This window comes from Salmo trutta, chromosome 3 (genome assembly GCF_901001165.1).
Source record: "Salmo trutta chromosome 3, fSalTru1.1, whole genome shotgun sequence".
Taxonomy (NCBI): Eukaryota; Metazoa; Chordata; class Actinopteri; order Salmoniformes; family Salmonidae; genus Salmo; species Salmo trutta.
The window spans coordinates 14,473,155-14,489,493 of NC_042959.1; the positions used below are offsets into that span (position 1 = coordinate 14,473,155).

Genomic DNA, 16,339 nt, shown 5'->3' on the forward strand with positions numbered 1-16,339 from the left:
GTAATATGGAGGTCACCTTGGACAGAATCCCCCCTGTACTTGTGTGGGTGGGTGGGTGGGTGTGTGTTTGGGTGGGTGTGTACATGCTTGCCTGAGTGTCTATGTGTGTGTCTAGAACACTATGTCCTCTAAACCAGATGAGTCCAGAAGAAGCAGAAAAAGAGGCCAGAAGAAGGAGCACGAAAGAGAGAGAGAAAGTGAGAGAGTGAAGGAAGATCATTTTAAAGCCCCTGCAGATCCATGTCAAAAGGGTCCCTCTTACAGAGTCATATTTTCTCCAGAGCAGCAGGTCTTTAATCCACACAGCTGCTGCTCTATTCCTCATCACATCTCACATCACATTACATCTCACATCACATTACATCTCACATCAAATCTCACATCACATTACATCACATTACATCACATTACATCTCACATCACATTACATCTCACATCACATTACATCTCACATCACATTACATCTCACATCACATTACATCACATTACATCACATTACATCTCACATCACATTACATCTCACATCACATTACATCTCACATCACATTACATCACATTACATCACATCACATTACATCACATTACATCTCACATCACATTACATCTCACATCACATTACATCTCACATCACATTACATCTCACATCACATTACATCTCACATCACATTACATCACATCACATTACATCACATTACATCTCACATCACATTACATCTCACATCACATTACATCACATTACATCACATTACATCTCACATCACATTACATCACATCACATTACATCACATTACATCTCACATCACATTACATCTCACATTACATCACATTACATCACATTACATCTCACATCACATTACATATCACATCACAGCTCACATCACATTACATCTCACATCACATTACATATCACATCACATTACATATCAAATCTCATCTCACATCACATCTCATCTTACATCATATCACATCAAATCTCACACATCATATCACATCACATATCACATCACATAGCACATATCACATCACATAGCACATATCACATCACATATCACATCACATAGCACATATCACATCACATAGCACATATCACATCACATAGCACATATCACATCACATAGCACATATCACATCACATATCACATCACATAGCACATATCACATCACATATCACATCTCATCTCACATCACTCATTCACAGCTTTATTTTTCCTCTTTTCACAGCTGAATGGCTATCACAAACCACCCAGGTTAAGTGCCCTGCTCTGGGGTCCAGATGCTGAAGATCCACCGGGGCTTTAAACCTGCAACCTTCTGGACATCAGGCACTGGTTCCTATTGGAATATCAGCTGGAGATTGGGCAGCGAGTCTCACTCTTCATTGGTCTGGGTTGTGTTTCATTGGGCTGGTAGTATCACCAGCATACGATAATGTAGGAAATGTATTATTGGACTGTAATAATGTGATTTTTTACTTTTATTTTGGCAGTCAGTGTACCTGTTATTGTTTGGTGGTAACGCAATTGGTTACTGTACAGAGAACAAGGCTTTAGGAACAAAGTACTCTTCCTGAAATTATAGTAGATTTTGGAGGAGCTGCCATTCCATCTTCCCATTTATTGTTTTTAATAAAGACGGAGTCTCTGTGCGCAGACGTCACATTGTCTGCTGATTCATCAGCATTAAAACTACTTCAGGCTAGGGTCTATTTTCTCTATTTCCGACTGACTGACATGCCCAAAGTAAACTGCCTGTTGCTCAGGCCCTGAAGCCAGGATATGCATATAATTAGTACCATTGGAAAGAAAACACTCTGAAGTTTGTAAAAATGTAAAAAATAATGTAGGAGACTATAACACAATAGATATGGTAGGAGAAAATCCAAAGAAAAACCAACTGGATTCTTTTTTTTTGAGCCCATACTCTTCCAATGGAATGTATAGGAAAACATTTAATATAGCTCCCAGTATGCAATTCCGATGGCTTCCACTGGGTGTCAGTAGTCTTTGTTCAAGGTTTCAAGCTTGTTTCTTCCAAAACAAGGAAGAATAATGAGTTTTAGTACAGGGACTCAGACTTGGAAATCAGTGTATGCGCGCATCTGTTAATATCGCTTTCCTATTGAACATACTTCTTTCAGTATGAAATATTATAGTTTAATTACATTTTAGGGTGTCTGAGGATTCAATAGAAACGTATTTTGACTTGTTTGAAGAAAGTTTAGCGGTAGTTTTTTGGATTCCTTTCTCTGCATGTTGAACGAGTGGATTACTCAAATCGATGGTGCCAACTAAACTGACTTTTTGGGATATAAAGGATTTTATCTAACAAAATGACACTACATGTTGTATCTGGGACCCTTTGGATGACAAATTAGAGGAAGATTTTCAAAAAGTAAGTGAATATTTAATCGCTATTTGTGAATTTATGAAACCTGTGCCGGTGGAAAAATATTTTGATGTAGGGCGCATGCTTTCGCTGTAAAGCCTACTGTATATCGGACAGTGCAGTTCGATTAACAAGAATTTAAGCCTTTAACCGATATTTATTTATTTTATTTTTTATTTCACCATTATTTAACCAGGTAGGCAAGTTGAGAACAAGTTCTCATTTACAATTGCGACCTGGCCAAGATAAAGCAAGCAGTTTGACACATACAACAACACAGAGTTACACATGGAGTAAAACAAACATACAGTCAATAATATAGTAGAAAAATAAGCCTATATACAAAGTGAGCAAATGAGGTGAGATAAGGGAGGTAAAGGCAAAAAAGGCCATGGTGGTGAAGTACATACAATATAGCAAGTAAAACACTGGAATGGTAGATTTGCAGTGGAAGAAAGTGCAAAGTAGAAATAGAAATAATGGGGTGCAAAGGAGCAAAATAAATAAATAAATAAATACAGTAGGGGAAGAGGTAGTTGTTTGGGCTAAATTATAGATGGGCTATGTACAGGTGCAGTAATCTGTGAGCTGCTCTGACAGCTGGTGCTTAAAGTTAGTGAGGGAGATAAATGTTTCCAGTTTTAGAGATTTTTGTAGTTTGTTCCAGTCATTGGCAGCAGAGAACTGGAAGGAGAGGTGGCCGAAGGAAGAATTGGCTTTAGGGGTGACCAGAGAGATATACCGGCTGGAGCGTGTGCTACAGGTGGGTGCTGCTATGGTGACCAGTGAGCTGAGATAAGGGGGAACTTTACCTAGCAGGGTCTTGTAGATAACCTGGAGCCAGTGGGTTTGGCGACGAGTATGAAGCGGCCAGCCAACGAGAGCGTACAGGTCGCAGTGGTGGGTAGTATATGGGGCTTTGGTGACAAAACGGATGGCACTGTGATAGACTGCATCCAATTTCTTGAGTAGGGTATTGGAGGCTATTTTGTAAATGACATCGCCGAAGTCGAGGATCGGTAGGATGGTCAGTTTTACGGGGGTATGTTTGGCAGCATGAGTGAAGGAGGCTTTGTTGCGAAATAGGAAGCCAATTCTAGATGTAACTTTGGATTGGAGATGTTTGATGTGAGTCTGGAAGAAGAGTTTACAGTCTAACCAGACACCTAGGTATTTGTAGTTGTCCACATATTCTAAGTCAGAACCGTCCAGAGTAGTGATGCTGGACGGGCAGGCAGGTGCAGGCAGCGATCGGTTGAAGAGCACGCATTTAGTTTTACTTGTATTTAAGAGCAGTTGGAGGCCACGGAAAGAAGGAATATAAGACACTTCTATGTACCTAAATGTTTAATATCCATAATTTTTATGATTATTTATTTGAATTGGGCACCCTCCAGTTTCACCGGAAGTTGTTCCGCTAGCGGGACCCCTAGCCTTAATTAATAGACCGGTGGATAACCTACAGCTTTACATTAGTAGGTGTAAGCAGATTTGCGGTACGTGTTGGAGCCAGTTGTGATTTGATGATTTTCTTACATTTATGTCTCCAACCTCCCAACCCTATGGACCAGGCTGAACCTCCCAACCCTATGGACCAGGCTGAACCTCCCAACCCTATGGACCAGGCTAAACCTCCCAACCGTATGGACCAGGCTGAACCTCCCAACCCTATGGACCAGGCTGAACCTCCCAACCCTATGGACCAGGCTGAACCTCCCAACCCTATGAACCAGGCTGAACCCCCCAACCCTATGGACCAGGCTGAACCTCCCAACCCTATGGACCAGGCTGAACCTCCCAACGCTATGGACCAGGCTGAACCTCCCAAATCTATGAACCAGGCTTAACCTCCCAACCCTATGGACCAAGCTGAACCTCCCAAATCTATGAACCAGGCTGAACCTCCCAACCCTATGGACCAGGCTGAACCTCCCAACCCTATGGACCAGGCTGAACCTCCCAACCCTATGGACCAGGCTGAACCTCCCAAATCTATGAACCAGGCTGAACCTCCCAACCCTATGGACCAGGCTGAACCTCCCAACCCTATGGACCAGGCTGAACCTCCCAACCCTATGGACCAGGCTTAACCGCCCAACCCTATGGACCAGGCTGAACCTCCCAACCCTATGGACCAGGCTGAACCTCCCTACCCTATGGACCAGGCTGAACCTCCCAACCCTATGAACCAGGCTGAACCTCCCAACCCTATGGACCAGGCTGAACCTCCCAACCCTATGGACCAGGCTTAACCGCCCAACCCTATGGACCAGGCTGAACCTCCCAACCCTATGGACCAGACTGAACCTCCCAAATCTATGAACCAGGCTAAACCTCCCAACCCTATGGACCAGGCTGAACCTCCCAACCCTATGGACCAGGCTGAACCTCCCAACCCTATGGACCAGGCTGAACCTCCCAACCCTATGGACCAGGCTGAACCTCCCAACCCTATGGACCAGGCTGAACCTCCCAAACCTATGAACCAGGCTAAACCTCCCAACCCTATGGACCAGGCTGAACCTCCCAACCCTATGGACCAGGCTGAACCTCCCTACCCTATGGACCAGGCTGAACCTCCCAACCCTATGAACCAGGCTGAACCTCCCAACCCTATGGACCAGGCTGAACCTCCCAACCCTATGGACCAGGCTGAACCTCCCAACCCTATGGACCAGGCTTAACCGCCCAACCCTATGGACCAGGCTGAACCTCCCAACCCTATGGACCAGGCTGAACCTCCCAACCCTATGGACCAGGCTGAACCTCCCAAATCTATGAACCAGGCTAAACCTCCCAACCCTATGGACCAGGCTGAACCTCCCAACCCTATGAACCAGGCTGAACCTCCCAACGCTATGGACCAGGCTGAACCTCCCAACCCTATGAACCAGGCTGAACCTCCCAACCCTATGGACCAGGCTGAACCTCCCAACCCTATGAACCAGGCTGAACCTCCCAACCCTATGGACCAGGCTGAACCTCCCAACCCTATGGACCAGGCTGAACCTCCCAACCCTATGGACCAGGCTGAACCTCCCAAACCTATGAACCAGGCTAAACCTCCCAACCCTATGGACCAGGCTGAACCTCCCAACCCTATGAACCAGGCTGAACCTCCCAACCCTATGGACCAGGCTGAACCTCCCTACCCTATGGACCAGGCTGAACCTCCCAACCCTATGAACCAGGCTGAACCTCCCAACCCTATGGACCAGGCTGAACCTCCCAACCCTATGGACCAGGCTGAACCTCCCAACCCTATGGACCAGGCTTAACCGCCCAACCCTATGGACCAGGCTGAACCTCCCAACCCTATGAACCAGGCTGAACCTCCCAACCCTATGGACCAGGCTGAAGTAAAGAGCAGACTAAAATTAAAGGACATCATGATTGCCACATGAAGGACATACACACAAGTGACATGCCTAGTCACACACATTTATATAGATAGTATTATGTTATCACACACATCACCACACTCAAACGCAGACAACTAAAATATTCAAACACATGGATGGATAGACATCAACATACAATGAAACACTTATGTAATCTATTTCTCACACACACACACACACACACACACACACACACACACACACACACACACACACACACACACACACACACACACACACACACACACACACACACACACACACACACCTACGCTCTCAGTCATGTTGTTGACAGTGTTGTTGAGTGTGACTCGCCAAACAGGAAGACAGCTATGTAGAGCAGCACTAAGAATCCAAACAGGAAGACAGCTATGTAGAGCAGCACTAAGAGTCCAAACAGGAAGACAGCTATGTAGAGCAGCACTAAGAGTCCAAACAGGAAGACAGCTATGTAGAGCAGCACTAAGAGTCCCACTGCTGAGGAGCTGGCAGATGTGCACCTGTACCCAATGCCCATACCCCACATCACATTGTTATGCAGTGTGTGTGTGTGTGTGTGTGTGTGTGTGTGTGTGTGTGTGTGTGTGTGTGTGTGTGTGTGTGTGTGTGTGTGTGTGTGTGTGTGTGTGTGTATGTGTGTGTGTGTAGAGCTGTAGCTTGATTGGCCGATACCCGCTAATGATCAAAATCCAGAAAAGAGACGTTAATTTCTACAACCACCTAAAAGCAAGTGATTTTCCAACCTTCCATAACAAAGCCATCACCTACAGAGAACTGAACTTGCAGAAGAGCCCCCTAAGCAAGCTGGTCCTGGGGCTCTGTTCACAAACACAAACAGACCCAACAGAGCGCCAGGACAGAAACACAATTAGACCAAACCAAATCATGAAAACAAAATGATAATTACTTGACACATTGGAAAGAATTTACAAAAACACAGAGCAAACTCGATTGCTATTTGGCCCTAAACAGAGAGTACACAGTGGCAGAATACCTGACCACCGCAACTGGCTCAAAATGAAGGAAATCTTTGACTATGTACAGACTCAGTGAGCATAGCCTTGCTATTGAACTGCTACTGAGAACTTCAACTGAGAACTCCTACTGAGAACTACTACTGAGAACTACTACTAAGAACTACTACTGAGAACTACTACTGAGAACTACTACTGAGAACTACTACTGAGAACTACTACTGAGAACTACCACTGAGAACTACTACTGAGAACTGCTACTGAGAAATACTACTAAGAATTGCTACTGAGAACTGCTACTGAGAACTACTACTGAGAACTACTACTGAGAACTACCACTGAGAACTGCTCCTGAGTACTGCTCCTGAGAAGTACCTCTGAGAACTCCTACAGAGAACTCCTACTGAGAACTGCTACTGAGAATTGCTACTGAGAACTACCACTGAGAACTCCTACTGAGAACTGCTCCTGAGAACTACCACTGAGAACTACTACTGAGAACTGCTCCTGAGAACTGCTACTGAGAACTGTTACTGAGAACTCCTACTGAGAACTACTACTGAGAACTCCTACTGAGAACTGCTACTGAGAACTGCTACTGAGAACTCCTACTGAGAACTACTACTGAGAACTCCTACTGAGAACTACTACTGAGAACTACTACTGAGAACTGCTCCTGAGAACTGCTACTGAGAACTCCTACTGAGAACTCCTACTGAGAACTGCTACTGAGAACTACTACTGAGAACTCTTACTGAGAACTGCTACTGAGAACTACTACTGAGAACTACTACTGAGAACTACTACTGAGAACTATCACTGAGAAATGCTCCTGAGAACTATTACTGAGAACTACTACTGAGAACTACTACTGAGAACTGCTCCTGAGAACTATTACTGAGAACTACTACTGAGAACTCCTACTGAGAACTGCTACTGAGAACTACAACTGAGAACTGCTCCTGAGAACTATTACTGAGAACTCCTACTGAGAACTACTACTGAGAACTGCTCCTGAGAACTATTACTGAGAACTACTACTGAGAACTACTACTGAGAACTATTACTGAGAACTACAACTGAGAACTGCTCCTGAGAACTATTACTGAGAACTACTACTGAGAACTACTACTGAGAACTATTACTGAGAACTCCTACTGAGAACTCCTACTGAGAACTCCTACTGAGAACTCCTACTGAGAACTCCTACTGAGAACTACTACTGAGAACTACTACTGAGAACTCCTACTGAGAACTACTACTGAGAACTCCTACTGAGAACTCCTACTGAGAACTCCTACTGAGAACTCCTACTGAGAACTCCTACTGAGAACTATTACTGAGAACTGCTCCTGAGAACTGCTCCTGAGAACTCCTACTGAGAACTACTCCTGAGAACTACCACTGAGAACTACTACTGAGAACTGCTCCTGAGAACTGCTACTGAGAACTGTTACTGAGAACTCCTACTGAGAACTACTACTGAGAACTCCTACTGAGAACTGCTACTGAGAACTGCTACTGAGAACTCCTACTGAGAACTACTACTGAGAACTCCTACTGAGAACTACTACTGAGAACTACTACTGAGAACTGCTCCTGAGAACTGCTACTGAGAACTCCTACTGAGAACTCCTACTGAGAACTGCTACTGAGAACTACTACTGAGAACTCTTACTGAGAACTGCTACTGAGAACTACTACTGAGAACTACTACTGAGAACTACTACTGAGAACTACCACTGAGAAATGCTCCTGAGAACTATTACTGAGAACTACTACTGAGAACTACTACTGAGAACTATTACTGAGAACTACAACTGAGAACTGCTCCTGAGAACTATTACTGAGAACTACTACTGAGAACTACTACTGAGAACTATTACTGAGAACTCCTACTGAGAACTCCTACTGAGAACTCCTACTGAAAACTCCTACTGAGAACTCCTACTGAGAACTACTACTGAGAACTCCTACTGAGAACTCCTACTGAGAACTACTACTGAGAACTCCTACTGAGAACTCCTACTGAGAACTCCTACTGAGAACTATTACTGAGAACTGCTCCTGAGAACTGCTCCTGAGAACTCCTACTGAGAACTACTACTGAGAACTATTACTGAGAACTCCTACTGAGAACTCCTACTGAGAACTACTACTGAGAACTCCTACTGAGAACTCCTACTGAGAACTCCTACTGAGAACTCCTACTGAGAAGTACTACTGAGAACTATTACTGAGAACTGCTCCTGAGAACTGCTCCTGAGAACTCCTACTGAGAACTGTTACTGAGAACTACTACTGAGAACTACTACTGAGAACTACTACTGAGAACTACTACTGAGAACTCCTACTGAGAACTCCTACTGAGAACTATTACTGAGAACTATTACTGAGAACTACTACTGAGAACTACTACTGAGAACTACTACTGAGAACTACTACTGAGACCTACCACTGAGAACTACTACTGAGAACTACTACTGAGAACTACCACTGAGAACTACTACTGAGAACTGCTACTGAGAACTACTACTGAGAACTGCTACTGAGAACTACCACTGAGAACTACTACTGAGAACTACCACTGAGAACTACTACTGAGAACTGCTACTGAGAACTCCTACTGAGAACTACTACTGAGAACTACCACTGAGAACTACTACTGAGAACTGCTACTGAGAAATACTACTAAGAATTGCTACTGAGAACTGCTACTGAGAACTACTACTGAGAACTACTACTGAGAACTACCACTGAGAACTGCTCCTGAGAACTGCTCCTGAGAAGTACCTCTGAGAACTCCTACTGAGAACTTCTACTGAGAACTGCTACTGAGAACTGCTACTGAGAACTACCACTGAGAACTCCTACTGAGAACTGCTCCTGAGAACTACCACTGAGAACTACTACTGAGAACTGCTCCTGAGAACTGCTACTGAGAACTGTTACTGAGAACTCCTACTGAGAACTACTACTGAGAACTCCTACTGAGAACTGCTACTGAGAACTGCTACTGAGAACTCCTACTGAGAACTACTACTGAGAACTCCTACTGAGAACTACTACTGAGAACTACTACTGAGAACTGCTCCTGAGAACTGCTACTGAGAACTGCTACTGAGAACTCCTACTGAGAACTGCTACTGAGAACTACTACTGAGAACTCTAACTGAGAACTGCTACTGAGAACTACTACTGAGAACTACTACTGAGAACTACTACTGAGAACTCCTACTGAGAACTCCTACTGAGAACTCCTACTGAGAAGTACTACTGAGAACTATTACTGAGAACTGCTCCTGAGAACTGCTCCTGAGAAGTACCTCTGAGAACTCCTACTGAGAACTTCTACTGAGAACTGCTACTGAGAACTGCTACTGAGAACTACCACTGAGAACTCCTACTGAGAACTGCTCCTGAGAACTACCACTGAGAACTACTACTGAGAACTGCTCCTGAGAACTGCTACTGAGAACTGTTACTGAGAACTCCTACTGAGAACTACTACTGAGAACTCCTACTGAGAACTGCTACTGAGAACTGCTACTGAGAACTCCTACTGAGAACTACTACTGAGAACTCCTACTGAGAACTACTACTGAGAACTACTACTGAGAACTGCTCCTGAGAACTGCTACTGAGAACTGCTACTGAGAACTCCTACTGAGAACTGCTACTGAGAACTACTACTGAGAACTCTAACTGAGAACTGCTACTGAGAACTACTACTGAGAACTACTACTGAGAACTACTACTGAGAACTCCTACTGAGAACTCCTACTGAGAACTCCTACTGAGAAGTACTACTGAGAACTATTACTGAGAACTGCTCCTGAGAACTGCTCCTGAGAACTCCTACTGAGAACTTTTACTGAGAACTACTACTGAGAACTACTACTGAGAACTACTACTGAGAACTCCTACTGAGAACTCCTACTGAGAACTACTACTGAGAACTATTACTGAGAACTACTACTGAGAACTACTACTGAGAACTACTACTGAGAACTACTACTGAGACCTACCACTGAGAACTACTACTGAGAACTACTACTGAGAACTACCACTGAGAACTGCTACTGAGAACTTCTACTGAGAACTGCTACTGAGAACTGCTACTGAGAACTACCACTGAGAACTCCTACTGAGAACTGCTCCTGAGAACTACCACTGAGAACTACTACTGAGAACTGCTCCTGAGAACTGCTACTGAGAACTGTTACTGAGAACTCCTACTGAGAACTACTACTGAGAACTCCTACTGAGAACTGCTACTGAGAACTGCTACTGAGAACTCCTACTGAGAACTACTACTGAGAACTCCTACTGAGAACTACTACTGAGAACTACTACTGAGAACTGCTCCTGAGAACTGCTACTGAGAACTGCTACTGAGAACTCCTACTGAGAACTGCTACTGAGAACTACTACTGAGAACTCTAACTGAGAACTGCTACTGAGAACTACTACTGAGAACTACTACTGAGAACTACTACTGAGAACTCCTACTGAGAACTCCTACTGAGAACTCCTACTGAGAAGTACTACTGAGAACTATTACTGAGAACTGCTCCTGAGAACTGCTCCTGAGAACTCCTACTGAGAACTTTTACTGAGAACTACTACTGAGAACTACTACTGAGAACTACTACTGAGAACTCCTACTGAGAACTCCTACTGAGAACTACTACTGAGAACTATTACTGAGAACTACTACTGAGAACTACTACTGAGAACTACTACTGAGAACTACTACTGAGACCTACCACTGAGAACTACTACTGAGAACTACTACTGAGAACTACCACTGAGAACTGCTCCTGAGAACTATTACTGAGAACTACTACTGAGAACTACTACTGAGAACTGCTCCTGAGAACTATTCCTGAGAACTACTACTGAGAACTCCTACTGAGAACTGCTACTGAGAACTACAACTGAGAACTGCTCCTGAGAACTATTACTGAGAACTCCTACTGAGAACTACTACTGAGAACTGCTCCTGAGAACTATTACTGAGAACTACTACTGAGAACTACTACTGAGAACTATTACTGAGAACTACAACTGAGAACTGCTCCTGAGAACTATTACTGAGAACTACTACTGAGAACTACTACTGAGAACTATTACTGAGAACTCCTACTGAGAACTCCTACTGAGAACTCCTACTGAGAACTACTACTGAGAACTATTACTGAGAACTCCTACTGAGAACTCCTACTGAGAACTACTACTGAGAACTTCTACTGAGAACTCCTACTGAGAACTCCTACTGAGAACTCCTACTGAGAACTATTACTGAGAACTGCTCCTGAGAACTGCTCCTGAGAACTCCTACTGAGAACTACTACTGAGAACTATTACTGAGAACTCCTACTGAGAACCCCTACTGAGAACTACTACTGAGAACTCCTACTGAGAACTCCTACTGAGAACTCCTACTGAGAACTACTACGGAGAACTATTACTGAGAACTGCTCCTGAGAACTGCTCCTGAGAACTCCTACTGAGAACTGTTACTGAGAACTACTACTGAGAACTACTACTGAGAACTCCTACTGAGAACTCCTACTGAGAACTCCTACTGAGAACTACTATTGAGAACTATTACTGAGAACTGCTCCTGAGAACTCCTACTGAGAACTGTTACTGAGAACTCCTACTGAGAACTCCTACTGAGAACTACTACTGAGAACTCCTACTGAGAACTACTACTGAGAACTCCTACTGAGAACCCCTACTGAGAACTACTACTGAGAACTATTACTGAGAACTGCTCCTGAGAACTGCTCCTGAGAACTCCTACTGAGAACTGTTACTGAGAACTACTACTGAGAACTGCTCCTGAGAACTACTACTGAGAACTACTACTGAGAACTGCTCCTGAGAACTGCTACTGAGAACTCCTACTGAGAACTACTTCTGAGAACTCCTACTGAGAACTACTACTGAGAACTACTACTGAGAACTGCTACTGAGAACTGCTCCTGAGAACTGCTCCTGAGAACTCCTACTGAGAACTACTACTGAGAACTACTACTGAGAACTACTACTGAGAACTGCTACTGAGAACTACTACTGAGAACTACTACTGAGAACTATTACTGAGAACTACTACTGAGAACTGCTACTGAGAACTACCACTGAGAACTACTACTGAGAACTGCTCCTGAGAACTACTACTGAGAACTACTACTGAGAACTACTACTGAGAACTACTACTGAGAACTACCACTGAGAAATACTACTGAGAACTACTACTGAGAACTGCTCCTGAGAACTACTACTGAGAACTACTACTGAGAACTACCACTGAGAAATACTACTGAGAACTACTACTGAGAACTGCTCCTGAGAACTATTACTGAGAACACCCTACTGAGAACTACTACTGAGAACTGCTACTGAGAACTATTACTGAGAACACCCTACTGAGAACTGTTCCTGAGAACTGCTACTGAGAACTACTACTGAGAACTACTACTGAGAACTACCACTGAGAACTACTACTGAGAACTACTACTGAGAACTATTACTGAGATCTACTACTGAGAACTACTACTGAGAACTGCTCCTGAGAACTATTACTGAGAACACCCTACTGAGAACTGTTCCTGAGAACTGCTACTGAGAACTACTACTGAGAACTACTACTGAGAACTACCACTGAGAATTACTACTGAGAACTACTACTGAGAACTATTACTGAGATCTACTACTGAGAACTACTACTGAGAACTACCACTGAGAACTACTACTGAGAACTACCACTGAGAACTACTACTGAGAACTACCACTGAGATCTACTACTGAGAACTACTACTGAGAACTACCACTGAGAACTACTACTGAGAACTACCACTGAGAACTACCACTGAGAACTACTACTGAGAACTCCTACTGAGAACTCCTACTGAGAACTACCACTGAGAACTACTACTGAGAACTACTACTGAGAACTACCACTGAGAACTACTACTGAGAACTACTACTGAGAACTACCACTGAGAACTACCACTGAGAACTACTACTGAGAACTACTACTGAGAACTACCACTGAGAACTACTACTGAGAACTGCTACTGAGAACTGCTACTGAGAACTACTACTGAGAACTACTACTGAGAACTGCTACTGAGAACTACTACTGAGAACTACTACTGAGAACTACTACTGTCAGTGTGTCTCTATGTCAGTCAGTCTGTCTCAGCGTCTGTTGTTGCTTTTCTTTTCCCCTTCTTTAATATTTGTCTTCGACATAAATACTACTAAGATGAGTGTGTGTGTTTGTCTTTCTTGTCCCCCTCTTTCTCCACCCTCTTTCTCCCCCCTCTCACAGCAAGCAAATCACATCACATACTGCAGTCATTCTGGATCTACCAAATGACCTACTAACCCTTTATATGCATGCCACTGCACTGCAGCCAACACACACACACACACACACACACACACACACACACACACACACACACACACACACACACACACACACAATGCAGTAGACTGGCTATGCTGGCTGGGTGACAGTCATTCTTCCCCAGCACCGACATGTCACTGGTTCTTAACGCAGACGAATACTAACCGGCTTACTATCCACTATAGCCCAGTGAACCGTGCAAATCAGCATCTCACAAATCACCCCGATAAGTCACTTCTAGTGCATCAATGTCAGACGTCTTGTTGCACTGTGTCATTATAGCGCTTTGCAATGACTTCATCAAATTCATTCCCTGGCATCAATCTTATTTATAACACCAATGCAAAAAAAAAATATTTGCTGCTTATTCACTTTTTTCCTATATACGGAAAAAGGAGGATGAGGGAGAGAGAAAGAAAGAAAGAACGCATGTTCGGCGGCGTCTTATGTCTGTGGGCTGGCTGGTGCAGGGGTGTCTGGATGTCTGACGCCTCGATTCTCAGGCTGAATTCATTTGCGAGAAGAGAAGCACTTGCCTTGAGAGAGACGGTTAACAATATGTCTCTAAAACAAACGTTTATTCAAATGAGCCCACGTTTTCAGGACAGGAGAATTGACGTCCCAATAAGCGTTATTAAATGGATTTAGACTAGACGAGTAAATACTATAATTAAGATAACAATGGCTCATGGTTCAGGGGTGAGAGGACTGTTATCAGGCACCTGTTCCAAACCATCCATCTCTTGCGGGACCGAAAGCACAGGGCAAACCTTCTCCAAGCCACACTCACGAAATGTGTGCCCTCGAATAGCATAAAAATACAGAAACACAGCACAGACTACTCACATAGTGCGAGTGTGTGTAGCCTATATCATTCACACACACAGAACAAGAGCACAGCCTAGATGGAGTGATATTCTCCCAACCTCCTTCAGCAGTAACCATGACAACAGGATGGTTGAGAGACTGCTCGCGTTAAATGAGGCCGGTACTTTTCTTTTCCTCTCCAAAATAGACCTTGGTCGCTTTTGATGATCAACTCACTTGTCCTCCTAAAAGCGGAAAAGCTTTATTTCTCCCCCTGCCCAGTTAAGGGGAGACCCCCCCCCACCACCACCACAAAACCCCATGGCCCACACACTGCATAGGATATTATGGACAAACAGAGAGCGTCCGAGACCCCCACCGTTACAAGGGCAGGAGGAAACATATATCCCCTTCCACTCTCCTTTATGCATTTGTGTCCTGGTACAATGACAGGGATTTTGGAGAGAAAGCCTTTCAATGATCCCATTCAATCGGATTCCAGATGTATTAATCGGATAGCTAGGCTATATAGGCTTTGGTTATTTATTGAATTAAATGATTTGTGCATACAAAATCTATCTATCTATAGCCTAGCTATAATGATATTAAATCCACAACAATATCAGTCATCCAATATTGCACTCACCAACAAAATGCGTTGAATCAAAGGTAGCCTGAAAAGCCAGTTCTACACCGCAGGTTCGGGTTGTTTTCTCTCTCTGCCCATCCATCCACGCGGGGGAACATATATCGACCGATGGTCTGTTTTGTCCACGTCGTGCGGCGTCCTTCCCGACTGGTACCCTGTCTAGTCTGCGCTGCAAGCAACTCCTCGCCGCACGGGTGCTGGCGGTACAGTAGGCTAGTCTCGCCTCCAAGCACTGGCTCAGGCATGCGGGAGGTCCAGCCGGCGGGAAACGAGTAGACCGATTGCGCGTGGATGGGGGCGTCTCTGTGTGTTTGTGTGTGTTTGTGTGTGTGTGTGTGTGTGTGTGTGTGTGTGTGTGTGTGTGTGTGTGTGTGTGTGTGTGTGTGTGAGCGATCTAAGCGGATGAGCTGTCACGTCCCTCTCCTCCACTACTGCTGCACGCGAGGAGCATCTCTCTCCAATAAGTGTTCTGAGGCGCGCGGGCAGAGTGGGACTGTCTGTCTCTCGGTCCTGTTGGTATCAGTAATGATTCGATTTACCACTAACTCAGGATGAGGAGAAGGTTTGGCTTACATACAAATACAATTTTTCAGTAATTTGGCTATAGCTTACCTGAGGAAAGGGGCCTTTATACCAGTGCGTTATACCAGTGAGTTATCCCAGTGAGTTATACCAGTGAGTTATACCAGTGAGTTAT

General features: G+C 44.2%; 1 protein-coding gene across 3 annotated transcripts in view; it reads right to left on the reverse strand.

The window, feature by feature from the left end:
* LOC115169024 (PH and SEC7 domain-containing protein 2) overlaps positions 1–16,045 on the reverse strand; it is a 43,540-nt gene extending 27,495 nt beyond the window's left edge. The window contains exon 1 of one of the 3 annotated variants that reach the window (XR_003870813.1): positions 15,640–16,045. Coding sequence is in view for 2 of the 3 variants with exons in the window: in XM_029724644.1 (XP_029580504.1) it covers positions 15,640–15,724 (85 nt within the window). In the remaining variant the exon portion in view is untranslated. The remainder of the gene's footprint in view (positions 1–15,639) is intronic. The other 2 variants (XM_029724644.1, XM_029724640.1) reach the window with 2 other exon arrangements.
* Positions 16,046–16,339: the final 294 nt, after the last annotated feature.